Source organism: Octopus bimaculoides, chromosome 24, assembly GCF_001194135.2.
Source record: "Octopus bimaculoides isolate UCB-OBI-ISO-001 chromosome 24, ASM119413v2, whole genome shotgun sequence".
Lineage (NCBI taxonomy): Eukaryota > Metazoa > Mollusca > Cephalopoda > Octopoda > Octopodidae > Octopus > Octopus bimaculoides.
Genome location: NC_069004.1, coordinates 13,298,986 through 13,322,368, shown reverse-complemented (window position 1 = coordinate 13,322,368; position 23,383 = coordinate 13,298,986). Strand labels below are relative to the sequence as shown.

The 23,383-nt window shown below is 37.6% G+C and overlaps 1 protein-coding gene across 1 annotated transcript in view; it reads left to right on the top strand.

Moving 5' to 3' along the window:
* The first annotated feature begins 14,633 nt into the window (after positions 1 to 14,633).
* The window catches only part of LOC106882747 (uncharacterized), a 26,885-nt gene continuing 18,135 nt past the window's right edge, over positions 14,634 to 23,383 (top strand). Inside the window, exon 1 of the mRNA XM_014933519.2 lies at positions 14,634 to 17,194. Within this exon, the coding sequence (XP_014789005.2) occupies positions 17,114 to 17,194 (81 nt within the window). The 5' untranslated portion in view covers positions 14,634 to 17,113. The remainder of the gene's footprint in view (positions 17,195 to 23,383) is intronic.

Here is a 23,383-nt window from a genome sequence, read left to right as displayed (position 1 = left end):
AAAAAAAAAATTTTAATTGGCAATAAAGCTTAGTCCAAACCATACAACTGTTCATTGTCATCTTCAACAACTTCGAAAGGTTCCTAAACTTGGAAAATGGGTGCCTCATGAATTGTCCGAAAGCAACTGCAAATCCAGGGTTGACAACTGCTCTTCTCTCCATTCTCGTGAACTCATTTCACCCTTTTTGGATAGACTTGTGACTGGTGATGAAAAATGGATCTTCAATCAAAATGTTAAACGTCGTAAACAGTGGCTTGGTAAAAGGGAAAAAGCTCAACCACAACCGAGAATGGAATTTCATGGGAAAAAGGTTCTTCTCTCTATCTGGTAGGATTGCAAAGGAGTAATTCACTTTGAATTATTACCACCTAATGCAATAATCAATGCTCAAGTCTACTGTCAGCAATTGGAGCATTTGAACTAAGTTTTGAAGAAAAAAAGATCCGTTTGAGTAAATCAAAAAGATGTGATGTTTCATCAGGACAACACGCGACCCCACACTGCAAAGATCACATCACAGAAGATCAAAGAGCTTGGTTGGGGAAAAATTCCTCATCCACCTTATTCTCCCAACCTTGCTCTTTCAGACTACCATTTGTTTCATAGTTCACAGAATCGTTTGGGGGACATAACTTTTGCAAGCCAGGAAGAGGTTGGAACTGACATTTCAGAGTTTTTCACTTTGAAACCAAAAGAGTTTTACATTGATGGGATTAAAAAGCTTATATATATATATATATATATATATATACATATATTGAAAAGGTTGCAAGGTGCAACGAAAATTTTAGAAAAATAGAAAATAAAGAAATAAGTGGAAATTTTACTGGTGGGTGTCAAACTATAAGGCAGTAATAGAGAATGACTCTCCCCAGACACAACAGTACATATATGTTTATACATATATATATATATATATACATACATATATATATATATGCATGTATATATACATACATATATATATATATATATATATACCTATATACACATACATATACATACACATATATACATACATACATAGACATATATACATACATATACATATATATATATAACGTGAGAGAGTTAGGGGTTGGGGGTTCAACCCACTAAGGGATAGTATCTATCCAGTATACTGCTGGGAGGGTACCCAATTATTGCTACACTAGTGCTATACTATATACATATATATATGTGTGTGTGTGTATTTGTGTGTCTGTGTAAACATTCACACCCATATATGTAAACGTGTTATGTTCAATTATAATAGCAATTTTACATTATTCTGAAGAGAGTACAAATTTATTATTCTTAAACAAGAATATTATTGACAGTGACTTGGAAGTTATGGCCACCGAAACCATCGTCGGCCTGGATCTCGGTCACATTTGCTATCTATTTACAGTAATACGTCTGCCACAAGATTTAGCCATGTGTGACATTATTATTTTGTATTGCCCCGTAATGGAGCCTCGCTTTGGAGAAAAAAAACACCCTTTCTATTGTTATATGGATACCATATGGGTGTGTGTGTTCTTGTTTCTCTTTGTATGTTTATGTCTGTGCGTGTTCATGGCTTTGTGTGGATGTGTATGAGTGTGTTTATGGCTTTGTGCGTATGTGTATGGCTAGTTATGTATGCGCGCGTCTGTGTTTGCGCTTGAAAGTGTGTGTATGTCTGTGTGTGCTGATATTCTGACAGAACTTGCTTCTACTTGTCATTTGAATGGATGTTCGCGACTTCAAGGAAATACTAAATTCGCTTAAGTTAAGTTCATTTCAAATAACCAACAGTATTTGACGATGAAGCATATATTTTACTTGCTTTTTAGTTGTATAGCTTTCATCGCCAGTGGCCCATGAGTCCGTCTATTAAGATTTATAAGTGTAAGAAAGTACTCTTCCTTAATTAAGCAGACGTTCTAGGCTATAGCCAAGACGTCTTTCTCGGTTAAGTGGACGTTCAATGATATAGTCAAACTTACATGCTCCTTCCACTCTGCTATGAACATCCCGAAAGAAAACAAAAGCAACAACAGGGGCGGCAGCAGCAGCCATGAAACGTCTCTTTTAATTGAATGAATGAATGAATGGAAAGACGTTCGACTATTTCTCGCTACACCCCTAGTGTCTTCGATTGCAACTGCAGCGACCAAACAAACACGTGAACCAGCAGCATCAACAACAACAACAGCTGCTGCAGCAACAGTAGTAGTAGTAGTAGTAGTAGTAGTAATATCAGCAGCTGTAACAACAACATCATCTGCAGTTCGAACCGTTGCATCCTTTCATTCGTCTTCTGACGTGGTTGATTGATACATGATGAAATTACACGCAAAATTCCATGCCCAGCTCAGTGAGGGCGATTGTTCGTTATGTTGAAGATGCCTTAACTTAAAAACGCTGCAAAGGTTTGTAGATATTTATTATTAATAATAACAAATGCCCTTTAATTATCATTATTCCTCTTGTTGCGGCAGACATCGTAAAGCACCAACTGAAATTTGTAATCTATGTTTTAACGACCTCCAATACAAAACGGAAGGGACCTCGTGCAATAAAACATGCTGGAATTCCCTAATATCTCAAAAAATATCCTCAAGTACAGTATTGTATTTTCTTTTATAAAATGGACTATTAAGTCAGTTTAATTAGTCTTAGTAATCGCAGGTTCCTTCATTTTCTCGCAGTATTATTTACTTTACACATGTGGAATCCTCGAATGTCTACAAATATTCTAATGTGTGCTGTTTTATGTCTATAAAATAAAAGTTTACTTCTTGTAAAATTGTTATTAACTCAGTTTGATTAATCTTAGTAGTCACTTCAGTGAAGTGCTGATTTATTTATAAATTTGGACAAATGCAGCATGTCGTTTCTGTTTACGTACAGATTCAACAACTTAACCGTGTGTTTGTGTGTGTATACACACGTACAGGGTATCCACAAAGTCATTAGACAAAAAGATAAATGAATTAAAATTACAACGGAAATTGGATAGCATAATATTAATAAAACTATCAATATCATTAAAAAAAACTTTAATAATAACATTAGTATACAGCAAAAATTTAGTTGCCACCTCTTCCAAGATTTTCCTAATGACTTTTTGAGATTGTCTTAAGACTTTGTGGATACGCTGTATGTATAAATATATGTAGTTTTATATAGATATTCTACAGCTTTATGTTATATATTTTCGAATTTTGTTGAGTGTCAACTTTGCCATTCGTACTTCTACGTTCAATAAAATTAAATACCGGTCGAATATTGGATCAATATAATTGACTGTTCCCTTTCATCCTATTTTTGGCTTGTGCCTATTTAAGAAATTATGTTTCTTGTTATTGTTAGAGTAAAACTCTTAAGACGAGATGTGTTTCAGCCCTTTTACATTCTATGTATATATTTATCAAATATCAACTAGACCTGTGAAAAAAATGAACTCTCCGTCGGGTCTCTAGCTATTGCAATAAAGTATATACTTAAAGTATATACAATAAAGTATATAGTGTCCTCATTTGAACTATAGTGTACCCTGGTCATATTTTATATATAAATATTCGAATTTTTTTTTCATAGTTCCGTTTACAATAAAATAAAGTACTTGTCAAGTACTGTGAGAAATAACAGTGGGGTTATGTAATCTGTTTTTGTTTTATTCTTCTGCCAAAGTGTGTGGATTTATACCTTTTTAATACCTCTTTTATTAATCACTGTTATAAATCCCCGCTGCTGACAATTTTGCCCTTCATTTATCTAGTAGGGGTCGGATAAACTATAGTACTAACCAACTACTAGGGTTGATCTCATTGACTGTTATTCTTCCTAGCCGTGTGTCAATATTAGAATTGTTGTTGCTGAAGTCGCCTGAAGGCAAATTAGCGGAATTAAACCTTTCATCAACTTTGCCTTACGTGTTCAAATCTCGTTAGGATCGCCTTGATCGTTTCTCTTTTTGGAAGTATGGTTGTGCCGATAAAATAAGTAGTAGGTAGTGCTGTCGATTTAGTTGACTGTTCCCACCACTGCCACCTTTTCTTGGCCTTTATGCTAAAATTAAAAATCATTATTATCATTTTATGTTACAAGTTTGAATCCCGCCGAGGTCAACTGTGGATTTTTAGGCCCCCAGACGAAAATATCTACTGTATATGAGTTCAAACCCTCGTTGGTTAACTTCACTTTCCGCGGTCGATAAAATAAAGTACTGGAGTAGATTGAGTATTCGTAGAGAGTGTCCCACATCTAAATGGAATTAAAATAGAAGACGAAAACTGTTTTGTCTTACAACTTTCCAAGATTGTCGACAAGTATTGAGGTCATGGGATAAGAAATCGTTATTTAACTCCAGGTGATGCGCTCTGAACGAGCAGGCCCATGATTTAATGCATTCCATTCAAGACAGTCATTAAATTTTCAAATACAGTTCATCTAGAACTACATCATCCAATGTGTACCACATATTTAAAGAAAGCAGCGTACAGTTTGAGGGAGACATGTCTGTCTGCTATTTCTAGCCGATCGGATAACCACATAAGTGGTAAATCAACGAAGGAGCCTTACGCGATCGCTCGACTTGCTAGCAATAGCAGCCAAATTTCCCTCCACTCACATGCTAAGAAAATGGCACCTTGGTTAATGGGTCCTGTGTTTCTTACACAAATGAAAAAAAACGAGATGGTTATTGTTGGAATGTCTTTGATCACAAGTCTGCTCAGCCAGGACTGATGAGGAGTTGGACATCAACCATATAAGGAGTTGCGTTGTCGTTGTTAAAGTGACTGAAATAGTTAACTACCAACCAGATTTAATGCTTTTTAGGCCTGCATTTTCTGTTAAAATCTGGTTTGGGTCATCTGTGTCTTTCTTTATTCTGGGTTCGATAAAATACCTCTAATGTATTGTGCTATCAAAAGCAATCTAACCGTGACTGTCCCGTCCTTCTGTAGTATGTCTAGTACTGCGTTAACTAATGTATCTTCCTTTTTAACACTTTAAGATTTGGTTGTTAATTCTAAGAGGTCCCACATAAGGATTCCCACGTCGACTCATTATTGTTTTTGATTAACCCCAGAACAGTTTTGACCAAGCAAACCTAAGATCAAAAGCAATCCAGTCGTACCTAGCCTGTTTTTTTAAAATTTCTATTTAGTGTTACATTAGCTAAACCTATTTTAGAAAGAGAACACATTACCCGACGTGTCCTTCATCTTTAACCCAATGAGGTTTCATTTGAAGGTTTGACTGCTGTTTCTAGAAGGCGATGTGACTATATAAATGCTCTCAAAACTTCAGAAAAAATGCATTGTAGTATTTAGTTCTTTACATTTTGAGTTCAAATCTAGCTGAGGTCAATTCTGCCTTCAACTACCACCCACCCACATACACGATAAATAAAAACATTTTGACCTTATGCCTAATCTTCATGATTTAATGTTTGGTTTTCTCTCTAGCATGGGTCGGAAGGTTTCACTGGATCCAGTGAGCTGCAGGGCTGCACAGAGTTCCAGTATCTGCTTGGGCATGCTTTCTACAGCTGGATACCCTTCCTAACACCAACTATTTTATAGTGTGTACTAAATGCTTTTTACATGGCACCAGCACCAGTGAGGTTGCCAAGTAACTTACAAGACAGAAAAAGAACAGGGTAAAAAGGAAAAAGCTCCTACTTACTAAGTGCAGGAAGTGGGGGTATTTGAGAAGGGAATGTTGTTTTATGTCAAGTGTTGAAAGGTTAAAGCAGTGGTCCTCAACTAAGGTCCATATGACCCTCAAGGGTTCACATAGAATTTTGTTTTTAAAATTTATGTGCAATGAATTGCTTAGACTTCTACAGTACACAAAATTTTTTAACAATTTTTGATACAATTCCTAATAACATTTAATTATATAAAAATACAGTAAGATTTTTTATTAATATATCCATTGAATGGCTATTGAGTTCCAGGAGAGTAGAATAGGAACCAAAGGGGTTCCATAGGTAAAAAATGGTTGAGAATCACTGAGCTAAAGTATGATTGAGGGACAAGACAGTGTCTTGCTATAGAGCAGCATTTCTCAGCTGGGGTTCCCTGGAACCTTAGGGTTCCTAGGGGTTCCACAAGAAATAGTGAGGTAAGCTAATGCTAATTTCATGATCGTAATATTACTATATATGCACAACATATTGGTTATTGTAATATTGTTATAAAGACATCATCCTATTTAACTTATGTTATCAAAAAATATAACAACTGTTGAGGATATATTTAGTGATGTCTGTAATTTATGTAATTTATGCATTTATGTAAATTTATGGTTATATATATAATATATATATATATATATATATATATATATATATATATATATATATATGATATTCGATGACTGTGCTAGTGGAGCGCTAAGAGCACCATCCGAGCGTGATTGTTGCCAGTGCTGCTGGACTGACCCCTGTGCAGGTGGCATGTAAAAAAAACACCATTTGAGCATGGCTGTTGCCAGTACCGCCTGACTGGCCCTCATGCCAGTGGCACATAAAAGCACCCACTACACTCTCGGAGTGGTTGGCATTAGGAAAGGCATCCAGCTGTAGAAACTCTGTCAAATCAGATTGGAACCTAGTGCAGCCATCTGGTTCCAATCGTCCAACCCATGCTAGCATGGAAAGCGGACGTTAAACAATTACCATGTGAACTACAATGAAGAAAATATGAGAAAGATATGATATATAGTCTTTTTTTTGTGCAGGGGTTCCTTGAGACATGTAATTTATTTCAAGGGATACGCAAAGATAAAAAGGTTGAGAAACACTGCTATAGAGGAAATGCATTATATATGTGGGGGTGGGAGTAGTTCAGAAGTGGATGAGCAAACTGATATGAAGAGGAAATCATGGAAAGAGAATGGGTATTTTCATAAGAGTGTGAGGAGAGAGTAACAAATGGTTAAAGACTGAAATAGTTAAGTACCAACCAGACTTAATACTTTTTAGTCCTGCATTTCATGTTAAAATCTTGTTTGGGTCGTCTTTGTCTTTCTTTCTTCAGTGTTCGATAAAATATACACCTCTTGTGTATTGTGCTATCAATAGATTTAAGTATAACCCTTGTTGTTTAGCCCCAGGTCAATTCTGACTGAGCAGACATTTGATCAGAAACAATCTAGCCATGACTGTCCTGGTGATGAACAAGAATGGAGGTGCAGTGTCTATGTAATAAGTCCTTGTTGTTGTGTAGCTTTATGTTGGCTCTGATCAAACAGACCTATGCTATGTTCATAATAACTAAAACAATTAAAAGATAAAAGATACCTCGCCCCTACAGCAAAGCACCTGTTCGTATGCCTGTATCTTACATTTACCTCTCATCACTTGGCATAAAGCCATCTACCTGAATACTACACCCTACCTCAGTTGAAGAAGCTTGTCTTGTGAGTTACTTGCCAATCTCACTGGTGCCAGTGTTATATAAAAACCACCCAGTACACTCTGTAAAATCAGATGGCATTAGGAAAGGCATCCATCTATATAGAAACTATGCTGAAGCAGACATTGGCGTTGGTGCAGTCAAACAGCTTGCCAGCTCCTGTTGAACAATCCGTCTTAACCCGTCCCAGTATGAAAAACACACATTAACCCTTTAGCATTTGGATTACTTTGTCACATGTAATGCTTATTTATTCACATTGTTTTAAATTATCTTGTTGCTTTGTGATTTCAATGATGTGGTTGTTTATTTTTAGAACGACATTGGAGGGTAAGTATTAGAGGCCAGATCTAGCCAGTTCAAACATAAAGTAAGTGGAATATTTGAGCTTAGATGGGGCTGATTTTAAACACTAACGGTTAAATGGCAATAATAATAATGATGATGAAACAAAAAAAAAAAAAAAAGTTAAAACCAGGTGATGGTAGTATTTGAGGAAGATTTAGCTTCAGTTTGAATGACTGAATACAGGCTTCTGTACAAGGTTATGAAAGCTTCCGTGTTAAAGTACAAGAAGTATCTTTGCTAGGTCACATACTGTCGTTGTAGTTGGAGTGTGTCAGAAATAGAATACCTAGATAGAATGACAAAGCAAATCAACATTCAACAAAGAAACCTTTATATTCTTCTTTGAAGTAAAAACAAGGGTGCGGCATACTTTAAACATAAGAAGATTAGGTCACAGAATCATTGGAAGCCTGGAAAATACTGTGAGTCATTAGCTTAATCATTTATACCTCCCTTTTGAATTTAGTGGCCTTGTCCTGATGCAAGAGCCTCAGACAAATGCTTTGTGTCATTTCTTTTAGCTGTTTGCATTGAAGTCTCCTTCCTTCTAGTTTTAATAAAATGGAGTAGCAATCCAGTACCAGCCCTTTATTTTATTGAAGGGGAATGGTTAATTGCTATAATTAATTAAACCACCCCCATACTTCCTTCAGGATTACCGACTTTGTGTCTAAATTAGAAACATTTAAAGGTGTTGTAGTAGAATCATTAAAGTATCAGGAAAATTGCTTTGCAGTATTTGTTCTGGCTCTTAACACTCTGAGTAAAGGTGTGTGGCTTAGTGGTTAGGTTATTTGGCTCACAGTTGTAAGGTTGTCAGTTCGATACTCGACAGTGCGTTGTGCTGTTGAGCAAGACACTTTATTTTATGTTACCTCACTCCACTCAGCAGACAGAAATGAGTTGTACCTGTATTTCAAAAAGCCAGCCTTGTTATATTCTGTGTATCACAGACATATGTGCATTAAGTGTACGTATGTCTGTGGAGTGCTCAGCCACTTGCACGTTAATTTCACAAGCAGGCTGTTCTGTTGATTGGATCAACTGGAACCCTCATTATTTTAACTCACAGTGCCAGTTAGTTAACATTATGAGTTCAAATCCCAGTAGAATCAGTTTTGCCTTTCTTTCTGAGGTTGATTAAAATAAAATACCAGTCAAGTGCTAGGGTGGGGTGGGGGTCTAAATAATCAGCAGTATCCTATCTCAATATATAGTTGCTTGATCTAATAGAAATAGCAGTCAGACCTCCTCAAATCAATCTCTGCTGTCTTGAAGAAAGACAATAAAATATCAGTCTAGCATATTGGAATGATAAAATTATTAGCATATCAAATAGGTACCTTGTGGTATTTATTCTAATTCTCTGTGTTCTCTGCTCTTGGGTGGTAGATTTAATCTGCCACCACTTGTCCTTGGGTACCTTTTGTGTGGTGCATCATGTTGCAAGCATTCTTATCAGGTTTTGTGTCGGAGGATAACTTCCTCCTTTCCTTCTCCTAGTCTTGGAATTCCTGAAAGAAAGGCTCGAGGACACTGGCCCTTCCTTCCCTGATTACATGAGCTGCAGGCATGGTTGTATAGTTAAGAAGCTCAAAGTGCAACTACATGATTCAGGTTCAGTCACGTGGCATGGCACCTAAAGCAAGTGTCTTCTATTTTAGCCCCAGGGTTGACCAATGCCTCGATAATGAATTTGGTAGACAGGAGCTGTGTTGAAACTTGTTGTCAATATATGCAGGGTCTGTATAATCAACAATATCCTACCCGTTCACAGCAGAAATACTGATGCTGGCGCCATGTAAAATGCACCAGCGCTTGTGTCATGTAAAAAGCACTGGTATTGGTGTCTCATAATAAGCACTGGTGCCACATAAAAAGCACTGGTGATGGGGCCACGTAAAAAGCACTGGTGACGGTGCCACGTAAAAAGCACTGATTCTGGTGCCACATAAAAAGCATCAATGGCATTAGGAAAGGCATCCAGCCATAGAAACTATTCCAAAACAGACAATGGATCCTGGTTCAGCCTCCAGCCTTACCAGCTTCTGTCAAACCATCCAACCCATGCCAGCATGGAGAATGGACATTAAATGTTGATGATGATCTTAACTCAATTTGTCTTACACTACGCAACATAATCATTACACCACATTGTACCACATACAATACACTGCACCACATCACACCAACTGCATTGTGGCACACACACACACATGCACCCATCACACCTCACCATATATTGCCATCACTTATTTTGTCTACACTAACTACAACACGTCCTCATCTTTTTACATCAATCAATACATTTGTGTGTGTTTGTGCATACACACACATTAGCCAAATTGACTACAGCGACTCTTTAGCTATAACCATCACCACCACCACCACCTTTCATAGTATTGATGAAATATTGAGCGCTGTCCAATAACATTATTACAATGTTTATGAAATATTGGACCAAAACCAAATTTCTCCGAAGATGGTCGGGTGGCTGAATCAGTAGAGTACCAGACAAAATACTATGCAATATTTGTTTCAAGCTCTTCATTTTCCTGAGTTCAAATCCCACTTATGTCAACTTTACCTTTCATCCTTGATGGGGGAAGTGGGGAATAACACCGTGTTACAAAATTTTAATTTTTTTGTCTCTGGTCAGTAAGTGTTTTTTTCCTATTTGCTTCTATCTAGAAATTCAATGAAATCACTTCCATTTTCTTCAAGCTTTGCTTTTCTGACCTGGACATCAATGTTTTAAAACTGATATATTTTCCATTACATTTCAAACAGATTCAGTGCTGAGTTGCTGAAGCAGAAATATCGTTTAAGTGAATACTCTGCTCAGTACCACAGATTTGCTTGTCAGTTGCTTGACTGTAACCAGTTGAGCTTGTCCACTTAGTGGCTGACAATATTTGCAGTTCTGATGATGAGCAGAAGTAATGGGGGACCATCATAGCCATATGTTGAGGGATTCTTTCTGTTTTGAATAAACATAGCAAAAGCAAAGTTTGAAGGGAATATTAGCCATTTTTTTATAGTTTCTAGGGGTAAGCAAATAAGAAATAACACTTGCTATCCAAGGACAAAAGTCATATTACACAGTGAGCAGGAGTAAAGGGGGAGCATCATAGCCATGTGTTGAGAGGGATTCTTTGAGGTTTGAATAGATGTAAGGAAAGCAAAGTTTGAAGGAAATATTAGCCATTTTTTTAATAGTTTCTAGGGGTTGTTGTTGGCACTCCATTGCTTACGACGTCAAGGGTTCCAGTTGATCCGATCAAAGGAACAGCCTGCTCTTGAAATTAACGTGCAAGTGGCTGAGCACTCCACAGACACGTGTACCCTTAACGTAGTTCTCGGGGATATTCAGCGTGACACAGTGTGACAAGGCTGACCCTTTGAAATACAGGTACAACAGAAAGAGGGAGAAAGAGTGAGAGAAAGTTGTGGTGAAAGAGTACAGCAGGGTTTGCCACCATCCCCTTCCGGAGCCTCGTGGAGCTTTAGGTGTTTTCGCTCAATAAACACTCACAACGCCCGGTCTGGGAATCAAAACCGCGATCCTATGGCCGCGAGTCCGCTGCCCTAACCACTAGGCCATTGCACCTCCACTTTCTAGGGGTAAGCAAATAAGAAATAACAGTTGCTACCCAAGGACAAAAATCGTGTTACACAGTGAGCAGGAGTGAAGGAGAGCATCATAGCCATGTGTTGAGAAAGACTCTTTGGGATTTGAATAAATGTAAGGAAAGCAAAGTTTGAAGGAAATATTAGCCATTTTTCATACTTTCCAAGGGCAAGCAAATAGTAAATAACAGTTGCTACCCAAGGACAAAAATCTTGTTACACTGCGTAATACAGGGTAATTCACAATGAATGGTACAAAAAAAGAAAACGTACCAGTGAGTGCTATAATGAATATATTGCAAAAACGCAGATGTGACATGTGTGACTGTCAGTAGGAACTTGAAAGGTTGACCTTTTACGTTGCATCTGTATTGTTGCAATATCTTCATTACAACACCTGCATGTACGTTTTCTTGTTGTACCATTCATTTTGAATTACCCTGTATAAGGTGCCTGTCAATTGCTACAGTTGATGTAATTGATTAACCACTTCCCTCTGAATTAGTGGACTTATGTTTAAATCAGGAATAATTATTTAAAGGCAATGAACAAACAGACACGGTAGAGCCTTGGAAAAAAAAAAATTACTGGGATCGATTGTATCAACTAACTCTTCTCACCCATTGAAATTACTGGCCATGTGCCTGAATGAGAAACAATTGTTATTGTTGTAGAATTAATGAAATAACGAACTAAAACAAAGCTCTCTGATTACAAACATCATCAACCAAGTTCTCGCTCTCTCTCTCTCTCCCTCTCTCACTCTTCCTTTTATTATCATCCATTCTACATGACAGTATTCTAAATTATAAACAGCATATGAGGCAGTAAGCTGGCAGAATCGTTAGCATATCAAGCAAAATGCTTACTGGCATTTCATCTATTGTTACATTTTGAGTTCAAATTCTAAAGGGTTAATGCAGTATGTTATCTACACTGAGATAGCTTTTAGCCCACATTGCTGACATTGTAGCCATTATGACAAGGCATTTTAACAGTATTTACCCCCACCCCACTGACAAACCTTCCCTCAAGCCATCTTATTTCTTTATTGCCCACATGCGGCTAAACATAGAGGGGACAAACAAGGACAGACAAAGGGATTAAGTTGATTAGAATCGACTCCAGTGTGTAACTGGTATTTAATTTATCGACCCTGAAAGAACGAAAGGCAAAGTTGACCTCAGTGGAATTTGAACTCAGAATGTAATGGCAGACGAAATAGCATTTCGCCCGGCGTGCTAACGCTTCTGCCAGCTCTCCGCCTTCCCTTAACCCATCTTACCATCACTCTTTCTCTCCACCCATGCTCACTACGTGCAGCATTTACATTTGACCCATGTAAATGCAGCACGTAGTGCATGTTAAAACGATGATGATGGTGATATAGGTGCAGACATGGTTATGTGGTAAGAAGTGTGCTTCCCAACTACATGTTTCCAGGTTCAGTCCCACTCTGTGGCACCTTAGCCAACTGTCTTCTATGGCCTTGGGCCAACCAAAGTTTTGTGAGTGGGTTTGGTAGATGGAGACTGAAAGAAGCCCATCATATATATGAATATTTTTGTGTGTGTCTTTGTGTCAGTGTTTGTTCCCCACTAATACATGACAGCCAGTGTGGTGTGTTTACATCTGCATAACTTAGCGGTTTGGCAAAAGAGACCGATAAAATAAGTACCAGTATTTTAAAAAAATAATTATTAAGGTCGATTCTTTTGACTAAAAATTCTTCAGTGTAGTGCCCCAGTCTGGCAACCGTGTAGTAACTGAAACACGTAAAAGATATAGATATGTTTAAGATGCATTATATTTTGAAATAAAACAGATAGTCATGGCTGGAATACTCTGAACATAGATCTTGGAGCTAACCTGGATCTAAGCAGTGAGAGATAATATTTATCACCACTTGAACGTAGATGTTCTGTTAGAACAAGTTATACTGCAGTAGATACCATGAGTGAAACTCTTATATTGGTTTTTTGGTGCAAAATGCACTCTTGTTTATATTGCTAGCAGGGAGATAAATTCCTACCATTTCCAGCACCAAGATCTCCAGATCATGTGGTTTCAATCTTGTTTGGTTTTGTCAATGATGGATACTCAATCACTAGAAGCAGCAGTAATTCGTCTCCTTGCCAGCAAATTATAGAAAAACAGTGCCAGAACAGACGCTAGTGTCACAATTAGCCAGTTAGCTTATTAAACAAAATATATTAGCAACAGAGGCAATATTAATAACAAGAGGTAGTATTTATCCTCACTCAAACATGGATGTTCTATTAGAAGAAACTTTATTGCAGTAGATTCCATGAGAGAAACCCTCGTATTAGCTATTTTGGTGCAAAATGCACCCTTGTTTATATAACTAGTGGTCAGATAAATCCTTGACCTCTCCAGCACCAAGACCACCAGACCACGTGGTTTTGAACTTGTTTGGTCTTGTCAATGATGGACACTTGACTGCTAGAGACAGCAGTGAATCATCCCCCCACCATTGATATATGGAATGCCAATGCCAAACAGGTGCTGGTGTCATGATTAGCCAGTTAGCTTGTTAAACAACAACTTATTCAACAATTTATTCTGTCTGTGCAAAGACTGGACAGTTGGAAATGATGTACTTATTTCTTTCTCTTCGTTACATAATCTACAATTGTTAATTAACCTTTTATCATTTTATTTTTAGTTGTTGTTTTATGCCAAGACATTGATGTTGTATTTCTGAATCGAGTCCAAAGTTTTCAACCCATTGTTCTCTCGCCTATTGATTACTCTTCACCAATGTCTGTTCTTGCATTATACTAACCTTGGAGACTTCTTTCTTTCCATTATTTTTGTTACTGTCTAAATGAAATTATTATTTACAACAAAAAAAAAAAAATCCAAAAAAATTCATTATTTCTTTTGTGTCTTTTCTGAGTTTTACTTCCAATTTTTTTTTTCTAATGTTTCTATAAAGCAGCTTTTTGCTTTCAGTATCTAGTTTGATTGTGATTGTTTCCTTGTAAACTATAAACATGGAGAAAACTTGGTTTCTGTCATGCTATCTTATACAATTCAGTCTTCCTTTGTAGTGTTTATTTCATAATAGACTCACTGTACTTTGTATTAGTAGTATATTGTATTACTAATGTGTCCCCAACTGAAAAATTATGATATTTTGTTAATTATAGAGAATAGTGCATCCATTTAATTGAAATTAAACATTAATTGGCTTGCTTGCTTTTGAAATATCGTCCATAGCAGTAGTAGTAATAGCAGCAGCAGCAACAGTGTTCTCATTGTTTATATAAGAAGGTCCATTCCATCTTCTTTCTATATCAAGAACTACATTGTCCAATATATATCCTTATTGAAGATTGTAAGATGAGGTTTGAATGTGATTGAGCTGTTATTTTCAGCATCATCATGTCATGCAGACAAGCTGATGTGTAATGGCATCACTTTACTTCTTAAGCAACAATACAGATGAGAAGAACTTTCACTTGTGCTGCTTCTCATGATCTCACTATTATCAGTGTCCCAAGACAAAAATATTGGCACAAGTACCCTTCATAGGTCCCTAACATGGGCACCTCTCACGTGTCACCAGTGTGGGTGCCTTGCACACATCCCCAGCATGAGTATCCTTTACACATCACTGACATGGGTGTCCCTCACATTTCACTGGCACAGGTGCTTTTCATGTATCACCAGCACAGGTGCCTTTTACATGTCAGCGGCACTGGCGACAACTACAATTTCCCTAGGCTTTATTTGTGATCTAGGGCCAGATAGTTGTTGGGTGCTATACCTTGTCAAAAGGTAGCATGTGTCTAGTCCAGTGTGGGCAGGTGACTTCCACTCTAGCCGTCAGCCAGCCAATATCGTGTGAGTGAATTTGGTAGATAGAAACTGTAAGAAGTTTGTTGTGTATGTATGCATGCTTGGCTTGAATAAATGTTGCATTCTGTACATTTTGCATGTAAAACCCTTGTATTATAGACATTGATGGTTGTCGTCCTTTCCCCATCAATAAATTCTTTGCTGGTTCTGTGCTTTCAAAGATGTGTGGAATAATCCACCTGACAAACTTCCACACAGTTCATGTATATCTGATTTCCCTCACAAGGTTTGGGTTGGCCCAAGGTTGTGATAAGAGATACTTGTCTGAGATGTCAAACAGTGAGTTTGAACCCAGGAACTTGTGATTGCAAAGTGAACTTCTTAACCAATTTGGCCATACTGCATCTGAAGAACACAGGGGTATTAATACTCACAACAGTAAATCTAATGGCATCAACATTACCATAGTTCATATTTAGTTGTAAGTAAAGGGTAAAGACACCCCCAACCTTTGGTCATGAATGACCATAGGTTTACACCTAGAAAGTTCCCTTCCGAGGCACAAGTCTGAGCAAGATTGTTTATGCAAGAACAGCAGTCACCATTGCATACCAGTCTCCTCTCTCTGTGCCACTGATGTTTTCAAGGGAAAGGCAAAAGCTGATACCACCAGTGACATTACAACTCATCTCTACAGACAGCTGAATGAACTGGAGCGATGGGAATTAAAGAATCTTGCTCAATAACACAGCACACAGCCCTATTCAGGAATCAAACTCACATTCTCATGATTGTAAACCCAATGCTTTAACCACTGAGCCATATACCTTCACATATAGTGGTATCAACAATTCAACTAAATATCAAACATGTCTGTTTTTACCATTACACTGCAGTACAGTTCTATATTTAATAGATGAGGAATTGTGTACATTATTTACATTTGACAGATATTTGTTCTCATCTTGTTTGTTGTTAACACGTTTCGGCTGATATACCCTCCAGCCTTCATCAGGTGTCTTTGGGAAAATTTTGAACCTGGGTTCTCATTCTTAAGGTATTTTTCGATGTTATTATTATTATTGTTGTTGTTGTTGTTGTTGTTGTTCAGGTCACTGCTTGGAATCGAACTCGGAATCTTGGGGTTAGTAGTCCGCGCTCTTAACCACTATGCCATATGTCCGTGATGAAGGCTAGCAGGTATATCAGCTGAAACGTTGTGTTAACAACAAACAAGATGAGGACAAATATCTGTCAAATTATAAATATTACACTGCAGTATTTTCTAGTAGCACAGGGAGATGTATTGTAGTGTTGTATGGTGCTAGATTATGTGATATAATGTGGTTCTGTGTTGTAGTACATACAGGATATTTGGGCTAAATTTGACAGTTTGCATAAAAGGAAAAGTAAACAATATCTCATCCAAAAATAAAAGTATTGTAGCCATCTTCAGCATCCACCAATGGCCTCAAGATGGTTCTGGAACCTGATACATGCATTCTTCTTTGTGTCCCCAGGATGGTCTTAGAACACTTCCTTGATCTTCAACACTGGCTCACCCTTAATGTTGCAGGCAGAGCGGTTGGTGTCTTTCTCAACCATGCCCTACACAAAGTAATCCATGGGATTACAAATGGAGGAATTAAAAGGTCAAAAATCAGGACTGGTGATGTCGTAGAAATCCTCTGACAACCACTTCTGGTATGGCAAGGATCCAAATCCTGCTGCCACACATAGCTTTCCAGCAGCAACTCATTCCAGTGAAGGTTTGACCGCAGTCTGCACCAGTTTCACATAGCTGTCTGAATTAAACCTAAGGCCCTGTTCAGAGATGAGGGATGGTATGATGTCACCCTCACTGGTAAGATACCCAAAGACCATCACAGTTCTGGGAGAACTTGGTTTTCATGATGTCCATGTCCTATCTTACAGCCTTTACTGTGTTCATAGAACATACAGCAGTCATGACACAAATCATCATGATACAGGTAACTTTTCCTATATTCAGTCATTCCATGTTGGTTAACTTTTTCTCAAGTATAACTTTTATATTTATGCTCTCCAACATTGTTGACTGTTCACCAATACATCAAGCTGTTCTTGAAAAAAAGAGACATAAAAAAATAGTCTCATGAAAATATTGTGTAAAGAAAAGGAATAGAATGAATAGATATAAAAACATGAATGAAAATTTTATTATGAATGAAAGATTAAACTTTATATAACTTAAGTCATAATAAAACAATTAACTATATTGTATAATCAAAGAAATTAAATAAAAAGACTAGTTATTTATCTCATAAAATAAAAAGAAATATTAAACAGTATTAATAGAAAAAATTCAACCCTAATCTAATCGAAGTCTTAGTTTAGGCTAAGATGATAAACTTACTGCTAATTAACTTAGCAGTTCAGCAAGAGACCAATAGAATAAGTACTAGGCTTTAAAAAAAATAAGTCCTCAGGTTAATTTGTTCAACTAAAACTCTTCAAGGCAGTGCTCCAGCATGGCCAGTCAAATGACTGAAACAGGTAGAAGAATAAAAGAATCAGATTCATATTGTCACTGCAGGGCTGTCTTCCTGAATAGGACACTTCACTCTGAATGATATGGCCTGAATGGGCCATCACAGCCCTGAGCTGACATACATTTCCTAACTGTTTAGTAAACTACCCTTGTCTGTCAGTGATCTTTTTCTATTCTTAAAATCCTGCACCTTAAGCGACTCTACCTGTTGCCCAGTCCTAAACACCATATCAACATCATCGTCATCATTATGTGACATCCGCTTTCTATGCTGGAATGGGATGGACAGTTTGATGGGCGCTGACAAGCTGAGGGCTGCACCAGGCTCCAATTGTGTGTTTTGGCTTGGTTTCTACAGCTGGATGCCCTTCCTAATGCCAACCACTTTACAGAGTGTACTAGGTGTCTTTTATGTGTCACTGGCATGGAGACGTTTGACATGGTACTGGCACAACCACATTTTTTATGTGGCACTAGCATTATGTGGTGCTTCTTATATAGTACCAACAGGGTTCCTTCTTTTGTGGTGATGGCATGTGTTTTTTTTTTCCATGACACCCGCATGGGTGCTTTTTGCATGGCATCAGCACACATTACTGTAATTCAAATAGTGTTTTTGTTTGGGGCTGAGACTAGAATACAGCTCTTCTGTGCAAGAAACAAAGTTTAACCACATTTTAGGGAAAAACTTCCTGTCAAAAGATTTCATGTTGTGCCCAAATACACAATGAAATATACACCCTGTATTTGAACTCCAAGAGCTATGAGCTCACTCATCCATCTTTTTGTTACACCGCTTCTAAATATTAATGGCCTTCTGCCTTCTTGGATAATGTATGTGTGCATGCATGTGTGTACATGTTTGTATGTGTGTGCTTGTTTGTTTGTGTGTGTGTGTGTGTACACGTAGGTGTATGTGTATTTGTGTGGATGAATGTATATTGTGTTTGTGAGTCTGCATGTATGCATAAATGCAGCTACTTATGTAAGTGCATCTATGAATAAATCTGTTTACGTTTGTGTGTATGGGTGTATGTGTATGTACAAAAGAATATATCAATATTTGTGTGTGTATGTGGTTATTTGTGAGTAAGTGTTTGCAGTTGTATGTGTTTCTCTATTTGTGCATCTGTATATGTATTTGTAACAGGCTTATGTGTGTATATATATATGTGTGTACACACGAGAGAAAGCATAACTATGTGTGTGAGAGAGACAGACATACAGACAGACATCTCACAGCTATGTTTAAACGGTTACAAGTATTGACTTGTAGTTGTTTTCAGTCTTCTGAAGCTTGACTGAACTCATCATCATCATCATCATCATCATCAGTATTATTAATTAGAGAAGCTAAAAATACCATTTTCTGTAGAGAAATCAATGTATTACAAATTTATCTTTACAGTTGTTTTCACTGCCAATCTTTCTCTATTTCAGTAATAATGGCTCCTCCATTCTTTTGTTGTGTGTGTATATTTTTTTTTAATATAGTTTTATAACTACAAGGATGGAATGGGAAGATTTTTGATAAATTTGGACAAAAATCTGTGTGTGTGTGTGTGTGTGTGTGTGCGTGTGTGCGTGCGCGCGTGTGCGCGTGTGCGCGCGTGTGTGTGCGTGCGTGCGTGGGTGCGTGTGTGTGTATCTGGGATGTACTTTTGTCATCATCATCACCATCATCAGCATTTTAATAAGGGAATGTTTATATGTTCACTTTATCTTTTATAAATAGTATTTAAATCTTCAAATCATTTTCTGTCTTCAAGAAAGGAAGGACACAACATAGTTCTAGATATATAATTGCTGAATAAAAGATGGGATGGTCACAGCTGGTATGTCAGTCAAATAACGAACAGTCAACATTTTTGTCTCCATTACCACTTCACTGTTTGACTGGTTAGCAGTGTTAAGTTTCCTTTGTCTAGGATTAAACAATTTTAACAAATTTTTTTACTATGTTTGCATGGGTTGAGTGAATCTGACAAGAACAGAAGTGAGAATGGTTTGGTGAATAAGAGAGAGAGAGAGAGAGAGAGAGAGAGATAAACGATGAATAGCAGAGAATGAAGAGAATAGAGCCTGTGTGAGGTGTGAAGAGAAATGGGATGAAATGGTTGAGTCATGTGCTAACAATGAATGACAGTGACCCGGTAAGAGGAGTAATGGAAATGAATGTGGGAGGAAGCAGAGGAAGAGGAATGGCTATAGGTAATGGATGAGGACAAGACATTGGCGAAAGGAAGGTGTAAATGATGGAGGAAAATAGAAAAGACTGTCATGGAGCCCAAAAGGCTAACCTTTGCTTTAGCCAAGGAAATGGCCTTAAAATGCTCATGTCTACTGATTCTGCTCTTCACTAGCCTAACAGTAATGTTTCAAATTTTGGGTCTAGGCTAGCAGTTTAAGGGAGAGGGAATAAGTTGATTACATTGACCCCTATGTTGTATTTTATTTTATTGACCCTAAAAGGATGAAAAGCAAAGTTCTCTTCAGCTTATTTGAACTCAGGCCTGAAAGAACTAAAAGAGACGCTGTTAAACGTTTTGTTTGATGTGCCAGCAAGTCTACCACTTTGCTGCCTTATAATAATAATCCTTTCTACTGGAAACACAAAGCCTCAAATTAGCAGGGAGGGGACTAGTCGATTACATCGACCCCCCAGTGTTCAGTTCTCTTGTGTATATTTAAGTTATTTTACTATTTCTAATCCCTTTCTATTTATTATGTTGAGTGTATCTGCTTGTGTGTGTCTGTATTTACTGCATAGTTCATGACGTATCAGATTGTTATAGAGGTTAAAGTCAACGATATAAACATTATAAATAGAAATACCCCAAAACTAGAACAAGAACGCAACAGACGACAATGAAACATCTGGGCAGACAATACAAAGACAGACAGGAAAAAACAAGGAGGCGGGGGGTCATTCGTGGCCTTCTCTCCTCAGTCAAGTTTCCAGCGTGCCTTCATGCTTGCATGAAGTTGGTCCCAATTCTCTGACTGGCCACTGCTGTCTCTATTTTGCAGAAGAAATTGGTGGTACAGGGTCTGAGAACACCATCTTGACATCAACCGGCACAAACTGATAGTGGCTGTTCAGACTCCTTTATCTATTGATTTTTCTCTGCTTTGCTTTATGTGCAGCAACACCCAGGTTTGCAGCTGATGCAGCAAGGCTGGAGCCAGAAATGAACCTCAATACATAACTGGTACTTTAATTTTATCATCCCCTTGAAGGATGAAAGGCAAAGTTTACTGAAACAGGGTTTGAATTTAGAACAAAAGAAGGGGAAAGAAAGAGAGAAAGCAGTAACAGTCACTGTTTTTTTAGGCACTGTGCCAGCAGTTTTGATGGGAGGGGCTTAGTTGATTGCCTTGATCCCAGTGCTGGATTGGTACTTTATCTTATTGACTTTGAAAGTATGTGGAACAAAGTTGACCGCAGCAGCATCCAATCTCAGTACCTTAAGATCCTAAGCAATTTCCATAAGACATTTAATCCTATGCTCTAACAATTCTGCCAGTTCACCACCTATGATAGGATTATCCTCAAGGGCCAAGATATTGGGGACATTACAGTACCTAAAAAGAAAGAGAGAGTTTACATTGATCAGAAAAAGAAAGCTAACTAAAAAAGAAAACAATAGATAATAAAATGTCAATAAGAAAAATGTCCCACTGGTGGGAAGGGAAAAAACCCCACCTGTTGTATTTTGAGGTTATCCTATACAAAACCCCTGATTACTCTGGTCTATCAAATTCAGAAGTGCTTGCTTCAGTAACTTTTACTTGTTTCAGTCACTAGACTGTGGCCATGCTGGGGCACTGCCTCGAAGAATTTCTAGTTGAATGAATTGACCCCAGGACTTTTTTTTATTTTTAAGCCTGCCACTTATTCTATCGGTCACTTTTGCCAAACTGTTAAGTTACAGGGACATAAACACACTCACATCAGTTGTCAAGCAGTGGTGGGGGACAAACACAGACACATACACACACACACATGACTGGCTTTGGCTGGCCTGATGTTATAGCAAACACTTGCCCAAAGTGCCGCACAGTGGAACTGAATCCAAGACCATGTGGTTGGGTAGCACAAGGACATCAATTAGAAAAGGAGGCAAGCTAATTGATTACATCAACCCCAGTACTTGACTGGTACTTTATTTTATAAACCCCGAAAAGATGAAAGGCAAAGTCGACCTTGGCTGTATTTGAACTCTAAACATAAAGAGCTGAAAGAAATATTGCCAGCCCCTGGTGCCTCTGGTGTATCAAACACAAAAATAACCTCTCCCAATATCTTAATAATATTAACAACAACAAAAGTGTTTTATTTTCTTGTAAACCAATTTGTTTTTTAATTCTTTCACTGAATTAATTGTTGTTACTGTTGTTCTTCTTGTTGCTACTATTACAAGAGTCCATCTTTTTTTACCATTAATTGCATTTCTTCTGTTCAATTCTTTTGTGAAATAATTGCAAGAAAGATGGAAACAATGAAACAGTAATGAGAAACAATGGCATTGAAAATAGTGATAATAATAATAATAATAATAATAATAATAATTAATTATTATTATTATGTTGATGATGAGGATTATGATGAACAATAAACATCAATAAAATGTGTTAATGGCTGCTTTGTTGAAGAACAATAATCATTAATAAAGTATTGTTTTACTTTCACTTTAGTTATTAGTATCTCTCTTTCCCTCTCCTCTTTCTCTCTCTCTCTAAGTATGTATGTGTATATAAATCGTCATCATCAGCTGCATCAACATTTAGCATCCGTTTTCCATGCAGACATGTGTTGGATAGTTTCACGTGAGCTGAGAAGGCTGGGAGTCACTCCAGGCTCCATTGTCTGCTCCAGCATGGTTTCTACAGCTAGGCACCCTTCATATTACCAACCATATCACAGTGTACTGGGTGCTTTTTATATAACACCAGCACCAATGCTTTTTATATGGTTATATAAGTACAGGCATGGCTATAGGCACAGGTGTGGCTATAGGCTCAGGCATGGCTAGCCATGTGGTTAATACATTCACTTCCTAACCACTTGATATCTATATAGTGCCATCCTGTGGTGGTTTCAGGCATTTTGATAAAGTTAACTCCATCACCACCACTGTTACTACCACAGCTATTAATCACTAACATCCACTACCTCAACCATTAGCCACCACTACCACCTTCACTTCAACTGCTAGTCATAGTGTCTTAATCACTAGCTACCACCACCACCACCACCACAACAACCATCCTAAGTACAACCACCATCTTCACTGTAACCTACATTGATTAAATGAGAAAGCTAATTTAACAAGTTGTGGTGAGTGTGGAGTCACTCTTAATTATCATTAACCCCAGGTCCTTTCTGATCTGGAACAGTAGTATCTGTCAGGGTCTCATCTTAGGATTTAATAACGTTTTCTAAGGATAGATTGAGTCCCTTAGCTGCACTGAAAGCAATCAATCTAGAAGGTAAATTCCAAAATTAACACCCTCTTCCAAAATTCCCTAACACAGCACAGAAGAGTATGGCTGACGAAACTAACATGAGGTATGTCCAGTAACATAGATTAATTCATACTATGGAGGCAACTACTTCAGGTATAAAACAAAACTGCATTCAGTGGTG